This window comes from Monodelphis domestica, chromosome 1 (genome assembly GCF_027887165.1).
Source record: "Monodelphis domestica isolate mMonDom1 chromosome 1, mMonDom1.pri, whole genome shotgun sequence".
In the NCBI taxonomy this organism is placed as follows: Eukaryota; Metazoa; Chordata; class Mammalia; order Didelphimorphia; family Didelphidae; genus Monodelphis; species Monodelphis domestica.
In genome coordinates, this window is record NC_077227.1 from 171,564,067 (window position 1) to 171,577,046 (window position 12,980).

Genomic DNA, 12,980 nt, shown 5'->3' on the forward strand with positions numbered 1-12,980 from the left:
CTTTTTTTTTCTTTTACTTTTTTGACCCTTCCTTTGTCTGCCTATTATGACTACCCTTTTAATTTCTTTCCTGTCCAACATTTCTGGCCTGGAGCTTCTTGAAGTTACTGTTAAGGTAAATACAACGTCCACTTTTCCTCCCCACATTTTAATTCCTTCCTTAATCTTTACCCTTAGGTCATTTTAGCAACTGTGGAACCAACTGAGTCAATGGATGGAGTAAATAATTCTGTGGTAAATGAGTTTGTCCTTTTGGGTCTCTCTGCTTCTTGGGAGATGAAGATTCTACTCTTTTTTTTCTTCTCTGTGTTTTTTGTGGGAATCATGTTTGGAAACCTCTTCATTGTATTCACTGTGATTTTTGACCCTCATTTACACTCCCCCATGTATTTCTTGTTGGCCAATCTTTCTCTCATTGACCTGGGTCTGTCTGCTACCACAGTACCAAGGATGATAGTGGACCTTTTCAGTGAATGTAATATAGTCATCTCCTTCCCAGGTTGCATGACACAGATGTTCTTTATCCATGTCATGGGAGGAACTGAGATGGTTCTGCTCATAGTCATGGCATATGACAGATATACAGCAATTTGTAAGCCTCTCCACTATTTGACAATTATGAATCCAAAAATGTGTATTTGCTTTGTAGTGACTGCCTGGATAGTTGGAGTGATCCATGCGATCTCTCAGTTTGTTTTTGTTATAAATTTGCCTTTCTGTGGTCCAAATAAAGTGGAGAGCTTTTATTGTGACTTTCCTCGGGTCATAAAACTTGCGTGCATAGACACCTATAGCCTGGAGTTTGTGGTTATAGCCAATAGTGGTTTTATCTCCATTGGGACTTTTTTCCTATTGATTATCTCCTACATTTTCATCCTGGCCTCTGTTCGACAACATTCTGTCGGTGATTTGTCCAAAGCCTTCTTTACTTTGTCAGCTCACATCACTGTGGTGATTTTATTTTTTGGTCCATGCATGTTTCTTTATGTGTGGCCATTTCCTACATTGTCACTTGATAAATTCTTTGCTATTGTTGACTTTGTTGTCACCCCTGTCTTGAATCCTGCTATCTATACATTAAGGAACAAGGATATGAAGATGGCAATGAGGAGACTGAGCAGCCAGATTGTGAGTTCTAGGGAGACTTTGTGATGTTTTGTTAATCAAGGTCAGGAGAAAGACTTACCATGAGCATATTGGGATATGGGAATCTAACTTTTAAATGATCAGAGCTTACAAATTGGGAGATAATATAACAAGAAGAACTCTTAGCAGTTCTTCTAGATTTAAGAGATGAGATGATTTTGCCCATCATCAAGGAGAGAAGGATATTTCCTACTCAAACTGATAAGGCCCACAGGTGTTACTCTTTTAGGAGACGACACATTCAACTGTCACATGTCTATTCCAGTGCCATATTTTGAATAGATTTTACTTAGAGATATACACTTGGTGATGAGCATCTTCATCACATGCTAAATATTTTCATGGAAATTCCATGCATGTAATTGATAAAAAATACATCTTTTATGTTTATATGTAACATATAATGTAAAATAATAAAAATAAACATACAATAAAACAGCAAAGAACTCCCTCTCTTTCTCCATTATAAAAGTGATTTAAGTTGTATGAACAGGATCACCAAGTCTGTATGGCTTACCTTGAATCAAACTTGTGCTTTCTCTCCATGTTTTACAGTATGGAAGGCTATATCAGAGGTATATAGAAGAGATTCTTCAAGTATCAACAATGATTTTGATACTGACCTTTGTCCTGCCACTCACTTATTCTAAATGCTTATTCTAATATTTATTCTAAACAGACTCCTATCCAGTGACCTGCACCTACCCCTTAATTATTGGTTCTTACTTGGGATACTTGGCTTGGGAAAGAAACATCTAACCCATAGAATAAAAGCCACCTTCAACTGTGAGGATCAAATGAGATATTTGTAGAGGACATAGTGCAATGTGTGACACATAGTAGTCACTTGGTAAATGCTTATTTTCTTCCTGATTTCCTGGTTTTCCTCCAATATATGTACATTTCAATAAAACACAAGCTCAGGCTAGGTACACTAGATACCACTGTAATTCTAGGTTGTTACAAGAAATAGTATAGGCTGTTTGCTAAGTGGGAACTTAATAAGGATTGTGGTGTGAGTAATATTTACTTCCCAAGTTCCTTTTATGATATAGACAAACATTGCAGATGCCACTGGGTGGGTATTTATGATACTTGGAAAATAGAGGAGTGCAAACAACCCACCCTGGCTTATGTCGTGCCTTATTTGATCTTCTAAAAAAAGGAATTTCTCCTCATGTGATATTAATTATCTATGACAGAATGCAGTCCCTGATTTGCATACAAGGCAGCAAAGGACTAAAGCTACTAGCCTAGTGGTCTTTAGTAAATTAGTTTAAAAAGTCACAGTACCCTACTGGTTCACCAGAGGGCAATCATCCAACATAATTCAAGTACTCCTCCCTGGAATGGCTTCTTGTGGTAGTACAGCATTTTGGATTTTAATTGAGGTATGATACCAAAATGTCTAAAGTAATGGAAAAATCTATTGTTTTAGCAAACAGAATTTCTTCTCTTAGTTAATACAACTCCTAAATTCATAAAACTTAGTCACTCAATATACTATGGCCAGTGTATTGGACATAGAAGAGAAATAGAGTCAATGTTCTGAAGTCCGAAACTTCCATCCAAACATGGCTTACAACTAAGATTCTTTAAGGAATAAGAGGAGGGATGTGTGTGTGTGTGTGTGTGTGTGTGTATGTGTGTGTGTGTGTGTGTGTGTGTGTGTGTGTGTGTGTGTGTGTGTTTAGGATCCAAGTTAAGGTTTAGACTATATCAAGAGAAATCAGGGAAAAGTCAGGGAAGGGAGAAACCTGATCTCACATTTATCTTACCAATCAATGAGATTTTCCAAAGTCCCTAGTTTCTATCCAGTGGTCTGATCTTGCCTCTGGCTCACCTCTTTGTACTGTTTTCTTTTTTGGCCTTCCTTATAAAAGATAAAAAATATGGGCTACCTAGTGGGCAGCTGGGTTGCTCAGTGGGTAAAGAGCCAGGCCTAGAGATGGGAGGGCCTAGGTTAAAATCTGGCCTCAAACACTTCCCAGCTGTGTGACCCTGGACAAGTCACTTAACCCCCATTTCCTAGCCCTTCCCACTCTTCTGCCTTGGAACCAACACACAGTATTGATTCCAAGATGGAAGGTAAGGGTTTAAAAAAACTATGGGCTACCTGACTCAAAACTTGTTGCCATTCACCCACAAAGTAGGCAGTGAACCTCATTCAACTCTACATATTAGATTCCAAAAATAGCATACCAAAATGGTCTCTCAATTGCAAAAGAAAAAGGGAACCTCAAAATCTGTACACTCATACATAGAGCTCTTACTTTTGAATCAACTGACAGCTTAATTAACATAGAGAAACTTAAAATACATCCATATATACATCATTTCATAGTGTCCCTCCAAAGTATTCTTTATACAAATATTTCAGGAGCTCCCTATGTTTCCTAGAAAGATAAAATGCCATTGTAGAAATACCTGTGTGATTTTATTCTAAGACTATCAGCCATATTTGTTGTTTTCTTAATGAGAATTTCTTGTTGAGAATTGAGGATTTTAATGAGAATAACTGTTTCTCAATTAAATATTTGGAAGTGTTTGATTTTTTTCTTTTTCTCTCACTTTCACTTACCAAATAGAATGGTTTAAGAAGTGTAAAGGAGGGACTGTAATTCAAAATGGGTAAAAATGAACAGTAATAGATATGGACCCTGGTAACATTCTATTACAGGTTATTATATTAAAAATTTCTGATCAAATTAGAAAGAAGTGATCACCCATATTTTTAAGGGAAAAAAATCTAGATTGGGAAAATTGCCTTTTTTTCTCCTTTTTGACAGTGTTTTTAGACAAGTAGATCAGAGGAATGCTCTTGTCACAACACATTTATATATTTGTATTTCAGCAAAGCATTTAATAGTCTCATAGAATCCCATAAGAAAAAAAGATGTAGGCTGAAAAGTTCAGAACAAAATAACTGCCTGGACCACAAAATTGTTGATTAATAAATTGATGTCAAACTAGAAGAGGGAGGCCCCAGCACTCCGAAGACAATAGTCCTGTTTTGACTGTATTCTATATTAATGGCTTTAATGAATTCATAAGCAACATGATTTTCAAATTTTCAGATGACATAAATCTAGGAGGTACAGGAGAGTCAATACTATTTATGACAATAAAGATTCAAGAATGTCTTTCTATGCTGACATTCTAGCTTGGAGAAAAAATATGACATTTAATAGTAATAAATTAAAAAGTCATAGGATCATACATTTCAAGCTAGAAGTGATCTTGGAGTCAAGTAGTTCAAGCTTCTCCTTTTCTCATTTTATAGATGATAAAACTAAGACACAGAGAGGTCAAGTGACTTGCCAACAATGACAAAGGTTGTAAGGGCATGAGATAGGAAATGCAAGTAGGGTTTTCTTGACTCTAAGTCTAGCACAGTATCTATCCCTTATCTCAAACTAACTTTCACGAGTCCTTTACCTAAGTTCAAAAATCATCTATAGAAGGACTATCAGACAAACATGGTTATAAAAGTCTTGGCAAAGTAGTATGAATAATCTGAGATGAAGAGATCATTGGCATTTGAAAGGATCAGGGCAAGTATCATGACTTTTTCTCTGTCCTTTTCTACTTGAGATCTTTTCTGTCTTTGACACTGTTCACCAGACACTTCTCTTAGATAACTTCTCTTCGACCAATCTTATCTCTTTGTTTTGTTGGAATCCTTACATATATAGTCAATAATCTATAAGCAGTTATTAAGTGCCTACTATGTTTCAGGCACTGTGCTAAGTATTGAGGATATAAAAGGAAGCAAAAATGTCCTTGTCCTCAAAAACCTTTCAATCTATAGGGGGATGAAAAAGCAAATAAATAAGTAAAAACAGCTATATACAGGATAACAAGAAAAAGAAAGGAATTAGAAATAAAAGGAGTTGGGAAAGTCTTTGTGTGGGGAAGATGGGATTTTAGTTGATGAGAAGCAAATAGGTGGAGATGAGGAGGGAAAACATTCAGGCAGGAGAGCAGTTAGAGAAAATTCCCAGAACCAAGAGGAATACCTTGTTTGTGAAACTGAAAGAAGGCCAATGTCACTGGGTTGAAAAGCACATGATAATAAGTAAGGTATAAGAAGACTTCTGCATTCTGTGACAATTAAAAGTTATAAGACACTAGTTTCCAGGTACGAATATAAATTTATTGATTATGCTAGCATTAACTAATAAATTAATTGATCAGCAATCTATCTCCTTGATCAAAGACCCAAAAATCCTCTCAGTAGGTATATAAATATAATTTAGGAGCTCATTATTCAGCCCCTCTCTTGAATATTACAAGATTTCTCTCATTGTTAAATAACCAATTGGGATATGATCCATCACAACTTTCAACCTCTCCCCAATCCCAGGGTGATGGTGGATAGTCATGTATTTAGTGTTATATTATTAGCAATACTCCTACTCTAAAACCATTTTTATTTACTGAGCAAGATGAGTTTCATTATTTCCTCTTTCTATTTATCAGGCTCTGGGTGGAGGGGAAGAGACATTCCTTGGAGTTCCTAGGGAGAAAGGAATGCATACAAGTCAAAGAACTGAGTTGAGCCTCTAATTCAAAACCCAGATGTAGAAATAATTCAGTACATAACAAAAATAAATCATCTAATTTCTCTAAGCCTTAAAACTGGACCCTCTTTTCATCTTTTGATATATTTACTTATAGTGATATCATCTACTCTTATAGGTTAAATTACTATTATTAAAAGGAAGAAACCCCAAATCATAAATTATGTCTTAATCTTTCCCCTGAACCCCAGACCAACATAATCTTTGGGTGTTGAAAAGCTTATAGATATCACAAACTCAGCCAGTCCAAAATGGTATTGTTCCCCTTCCACTTGAATAAAAAAAGAAAATCTATTTATCCTCAAAACTTTCTTTTGAGGGTACATTCATTCTTCTAATCACTCAGAATACCTTCTGGACTAGTTGTTCATACCCTGGTATCTAATAAGTTGACAAATCTTACCAATTCTAACAACATCTATCTCCCTTCTCTCCACTCACATTACTACCACAATAATTCAAGTCTTTAGAGACTCTTGTATGGTTATGTCATTAATTTCCTAAATGGTCTTCCCCCTTCTGTGCTTTGTATGCTCATTTTCCTCAGAACTATGAAAATAATATTCCTAAGGTTAAGGAATGGTTATGTCAGTTTCTTATTCAATTCTGTTCAGTGGCACTGTATCCTTTTAGATAAAATAGAAACATTATAATCTACCTCCAACAAAAGTTTTCAGGAATTTCAGGTCCTAGCTCATGTCTTACTCTTCTCTCAGACTCATGCCTTTATACTATTGACCTTCAATACACATTGATATTTTCTCAAATACCCTAACTTCCCAGGTCCCCAATTTTCTAATTTTCTATGACATTTCTTCTTCCTATCTCAGGACATACAGAGATTGTCATGCACTTGATCTTGCCATCATTTACAATTAATGTACAGCTTCATGAATTCTGAAATCCCTTTATCTGATCATAATCTGTTGTTAACCCACATCTCCTTCTCTCCTGTATCCCCCATATTATCTTTCATCAAGGCCATGACGTTCATTCCCTCAAACCATCACCTCTTTCCAAAGTCATCACCCCTCTCTTGGCTATATATTTTTACCCTCCCTATCTTGATGTCATGCTAATTTAGTTCAATTCTATACTATCTTCTTTCCTAGAGTCCCTTCTCCCTTTAGCCTTGTCAAACTTCAGCCTCAGACTACTTTCACCATTAGTTACTTTTGTTCCTACTCAGGTGCTTATGAACAGAGCTAGTGAAAAATCACAAAATTATGTTGATTGGGTCCACTACACTTCTGGTACCTAATCTCACCAGAGCTCTCTCTACAATAAAGAAATCTTTGTATACGTCTCTATTCAATTCATTATCTCACTTACCACAGCAACTTTTCTACATCTCCTCAAATCTTCTTTTTTCCTCCATCCTCTCAGCTGAGAACTTTGCCTCACATTATTCAATTTTAAAAAGATAGGTGATCTGTTGAGAGTGTCATATTTTCCTCTCTTCCTCATCTCACATGATTCAGATGTCTTTTATTACTATTTTCCTCTTCATTCCCATTTCACATGAAGAGGTGGCCCTTCTTGCAAAGAAAAAAACATCTAAATGTATAACTAATTCTGTTCCATTTGTTTTTTGCAGCAGATTATTCTCCTCTATCATTCATGCTCTCATTGGCCATATGCCTATGGTCTACAAACATTCACATTTCTCTTTTTTTTTAGCATTTCCAAACATTATTACTTGGAGACAAAGATCATTTTCTTTTCCTCCCCCCCACCACCCATAGCTGACGCGTGATTCCACTGGGTATCTCATGTGTTCTTGATTCGAACCCATTTCCATGTTGTTGGTATTTGCATTAGAGTGTTCATTTAGAGTCTCTCCTCAGATATGACCCCTCAACCCCTGTAGTCAAGCAGTTGCTTTTCCTCGGTGTTTTTACTCCCACAATTTGTCCTCTGCTTGTGGATAGTGTTTTTTTCCTAGATCCTTGCAGATTGTTCAAGGACATTGCATTGCCATTGATGGAGAAGTCCATTATGTTCGATTGTACCACAGTGTTTCAGTCTCTGTGTACAATGTTTTTCTGGCTCTGCTCCTCTCGCTCTGCATCACTTCCTGGAGGCTGTTCAGTCTCCATGGAATTCCTCCACTTTATTATTCCTTTTAGCACAATAGTATTCCATCACCAACATATACCACAATTTGTTCAGCCATTCTTCAATTGAAGGGCATCTCCTCATTTTCCAATTTTTGGTCACCACAAAGAGTGCAGCTATGAATATCCTTGTACAAGTCTTTTTCCTTATTATCTCTTTGGGGTACAAACCCAGCAGTGCTATGGCTGTATCAAAGGGCAGATCGTCTTTTATTGCCCTTTGGGCATAGTTCCAAATTGCCCTCCAGAATGGTTGGATCAATTCACAACTCCACCAACAATGAATTAATGTCCCTACTTTGCCATATCCCTTCCAGCATTCACTACTTTCCTCTGCTGTCATGTTAGCCAATCTGCTAGGTGTGAGGTAATACCTCAGAGTTATTTTGATTTGTATATCTCTGATTATAAGAGACTTAGAAAAAAGCACATTTCTTTCCCATCCTCAAAAAACTCTTACTTGATCCATTAGGTATATCCATTTCTATTAGCTATAAGTCTATCTTCTCTTTTATATATCTATCTTCTCTTTTCTGTTTAAAATTCTTTAGTAGGTGGTCTACAACCATTCACTTCCTTTCCTCTCAATATTTCCCTAACTCTCTGAAGTCTGGTTCCCACCATCATTTTTAAGTAATTCAACTCTAATTATTCATAACCTCTTAAGGTCAAATTTCAAGGTTTTCTCTTAGTCCTTATACTTCTTGACTATATCCTTTGATAATATCACCCTCTTTTTGACAATATCTTCTTTCTCTTCTCTTTCATGACGTTCACTAATCTCTCCTGGTTTTGCTCCTTCACTGATTGCTCCTCTTTCATATCCTTTATTTAATATTTACATAGACCTTATGTGCTAATTGTGGGCATCCCATAGGCCTATGAGCCCTCTTCTCTATCCCATCTATACTATTTCATATCATTTCAATGGATTCAATGATCATTTCTATGTAGTTTATTTTTAGTCCTAATTATCCAACTCTAAACACTCTTCTGTTCTCTGGTTTTGCATTTCTAACTGCTAATTAAACATTTTGAATTGACTGATTCATACATATCCTAAACTCAATATGTCCAAAACTGAATTATCATTTCCTTCATCCCTACCCATATTCCTAACTTCCCTATTAATGTTGAATATATTATCATCCTCCAGGGTATTGTAAAGATTAAAATTAATATCCAGTACTCCAAATATTATATTTAATAATACTTATTAAATATTTACCTTGAAGTATAAGGAAGTAATACTAGGAAAAACCAAAAGCCGCTCCTCCCTCTTCCACCATGGAACCACAGAGCACATGGGTGGAAAAATATACTCAGAACTCCCTCAAGGTACAGAGACGTATAAACAGGAAAAGGAAAAGGGGATTGTGGGACATGTAGTCTCTAGGATTCAAGATTCTAAATCAAAACAGTATCTTGTCTCATATTCTAGGTGTCATACTCAACTCTATTCTCTCTTACTCAATCCCTCCCCAAAATCTAATCAGCTGTCAAGTTTTGTTGTTTCTACTCAGAATTTCTGTTGTATATACCCACTTCTTTCTTCTGGTACAGTCACAACTCCAGTGTGTCACTTAAGGTCTGGATTATTGCAGGAACCCACTGGTTGGTCTTCCTAATGAAAACAACAGCTTAATTATAAAAACAACAACTATAATGACAGAAAAATTCAAGACACAGACTCAGAAGACAACAAAGTGAGAATAGCTACAAACAAAGCCTCAAAGGAAAAAAAAAACATGCGAATTGGAAACAAGCCCAAATTGAAAGAGCTAAAGGAAGAGATGAGATATTGGAAGAGATGGAGCCAAAATGATGTAGTATAGAAGCACTTAACTGAGCTCTCTCAAACTCCCTTTCAGACAACTTTAAAAATAATGAAAATCTCATTCTTGAGAGGTAGAACCAAGAAAATGTTCAATGAAACAGTTTTCCTTCCTCCAAAAATTAAGGAGATTGACAAGAAAGGTTTATATCACCAAAGTGGTGGTTACCCAAGGAGCACAGTGTAGATAGCATATGGTCTGTCCTGGGGGTGAGTATTGTCACTGGGTTCAGGATCTTCTTGTATTGCCTATATGTGGTTCCAAATAATAGACCCAGGGTGAAAAAGGGTGATAGCACTTATGGTGACAGTGGAACAGGGGCCTAGGTTGCCATTCTAGGGCAGATAGGAGTGCTAGTGGTCACCTATTGGGGAGTAGCGACCCTGTTCTAAATTCAAAGACAGAAGGGAGCTCTAGTAATTTTGGCTACAGGAGATTGGGTGATGTGGTCACAGCCCCAGGCTGAGGAGGAATGCTAGTGCTAGTAAGCTATAGGGGAACAAGGACCCTTTGTGAGTAAAGGTCAGAGCATAGTCTAGGAAAGCAATGATCACACTTTTCTTATATCATATAATCAATCTTACAAGCACCAAAAACCTACAGACATCCAGAACTCTGAAAACAGAGCACAAAATGCCTAAAGCCTGGGATGGTGGCTTCTTCACCCCAGAAGCAGAGCCCAACATGAACATAAAGTTAGAAGACAAGAAATACCCTGCAAAATTGAGTGAGCAATAAGAAGAACCAGACCATAGTTAATTACAGTAGTAAGAAGGAAGATCAAGGCACAAGCACAGAAGAAGATAATGATATCAAAGTCTGTCTATGCAAACCTCAAAGAAAAAATATGAATTAGTCCCAGGCCCAAAAAAGAATTCTGAGAAAGGCTCAAAAACTAATGATAGGTAAAGACTGGGAAAAGAAGTAGGGGTGATGAAAGGAAATAATGAAAAAAAATCAAGAGTTTGGTAAAAGAAGCACAAAATATACTGAACAAAACAATATCTAAGAAAAACCAGAACTGGCCAGATGGTAAAAGAGTCCCAAAAACTGACTGAAGAGAATAACACTTTATTAAGAAGAATAGGTCAATGGAAATAGAAAGTACAAAAGCTCACTGAAGAAAATAATTTATTTAAAATTGAAAAAGGCAAATGCAAATGAACAGCTCCACAAGACAATAAAGAAATAATAAAGCAAAGTAAAAAAATTAATAGGAGAAAAAGTATAAGAAACAACTGACCTGGAAAGTGGAATGAAGAGAGATAATTAAGAATTACTGAACTACCTAAAAGTCATTATCAAAAAAAGCACCTTGACATCACATTTCAAAAAATTACCAAGATAAACTGACTTGATATGCTAGAACAAGAGAGTAAAATAGAAATGGAAGGAATCCACTAATCATCAGCTGAAAGACAAAAAAAGAAAAAAAAAACTCCTAGGAATAGTTTAGCTAAGTTTTAGAGTTCCTTGGTTAAGGAAAAAATACTGCAAGCAGCCAAAAAGAATAAATTCAGATACCATGGAGCCATAGTCAAACAAAATTCAGCAGCTATTATATGTAAGGATAAGAGGACCTGGAAAATGATATTCCAGAAGGCAGAGTTGATAGGTAAAGCCACAAATAATCTATCTAGCAAGTGAGTATAATTTTTCAGAGGAAAAGTAGATATTTAATGAAATAGATAACTTCAAGCATTCCTGATATTATTCACCATAGCTGAATAAAAAATATCACTCTCAAATACAAGACACAAGACAAGCCTAAAAAGGTAAATTTGAAAGGGAAATCATAAGGAAACAGTAAGTTTAAAATCATTATATTTTTATATGAGAAGATGCTAATTGTAACTATTAATAACTATTTTATTATTTGGGCAATTAGAAGCAGCATACATAGACAGAGGGCATAGGAATGAGATGACTGTCGTGATTCTATTCTTTGGTCTGTGTGTGACTATTCCCATAATGCCAATGGATAAGTTGCTTGATATTCTTGATTTTGTTATCGCCTCTGTCTTAAATACTCTGCAATATTGAAAAATTGGTATTATAAGAGGTGTAATATGCTAAATGTGATATTTAGAAATTTCTTTGGAAATATAATAGTAAAAAAAAGATTATTGTGGTTGCTGTTTATAGAAATAATTAACCCTTAAATCATGAGGATGATAATAGCTTTTAACAATTTAATTTTAATATTAATATAGTCTAAGAAATAAATGAAGAGGAAAGAAATAAAAAAAATATTTCCTAGCCTCCCAGCCCACAAGAGTGTCTTCCACCTTAGGCACCAACCTCCAGAAAGAGACTCCAGCCTAGCACTTAAGCCCCAAAAGCCCATTTTATCCACATCACATTCTTTTACTGCAGGTTGCTCTAAAACATCTCAGGAACCAATCAAAGTCTTTCTGACCCAATCTTGTAACCCTATGTTCTGGGTCATTCTCCTAGGGCTTGCTCAGATAAGAAGAATGTTCACTACCCTAGGAGGAAGGAGTTCCCTTTATACAACTCTCTATATACATTTAGGAGCAAGGAGAGGAAGATGCCAATGAGGAGACAGGGCAGCCAACTAGTAAACTCAAGGAAAATTTCCTAAATAACTGAAAAAAAAGGGAATATGCTTCATGCTCACATTTACCACTATTTTACAGATGTATGTAAACATTAGCATGTTGAATCAGAAGTTTAGTCAATACCATGCTGACTTCTATTGGTGTTCAAATTAATATGAAGACTATCTTACTGGCCTCATAGATGCTTTGGTTGCTCCCACATCTTCTCAAAAAGAAACAAAAATAAAATACTTGTGGATATGTTCCCTGGGTCACAAAAATCATGATTGTACTTATAATAATAGAATCTTTGACCTTAATATAGATTCAAATCTTCAGTGCAAAAGAAATTAACAAAGAAGACACATTTTGTCTGACATTTTGTCTATCTATTTACATGTTATTCAAAGGCACTGATTTTATCATTAGGAAGAAAATAATTTTGCCAATTTCAAAAGATAAGGTGATATTTTTTTGTTTTACTTCAAATGAATACTGGAGAAGATAATTTTCACATTATTAGTACTCATAACATTGTTATAGTGTAATAAAAGGTACCATGAAGTACTAAGTTGTGGAGACTAGAGAATCAGCCTCAAAGCTAGAAAATTTTTATACAAATCTGTTAAGGGTAAAATTAGGGCTATTGACTGAATATATTAGATTAGTGGTAGCCAGAAATTTAAATTCAATCCCAATAAAATACTCAAGACAGTTTGGGATTTTTATTGTGGCTTA

General features: G+C 35.7%; 1 protein-coding gene across 1 annotated transcript; it reads left to right on the forward strand.

Annotated features, from left to right (window-relative positions):
• Positions 1-207: 207 nt before the first annotated feature.
• LOC100028478 (olfactory receptor 4F6-like) lies at positions 208-1,184 on the forward strand. Its single transcript, XM_007480111.3, has one exon. The coding sequence runs from the start codon at positions 211-213 to the stop codon at positions 1,150-1,152; it is 942 nt and encodes a 313-aa protein (XP_007480173.1). The 5' UTR covers positions 208-210; the 3' UTR covers positions 1,153-1,184.
• Positions 1,185-12,980: the final 11,796 nt, after the last annotated feature.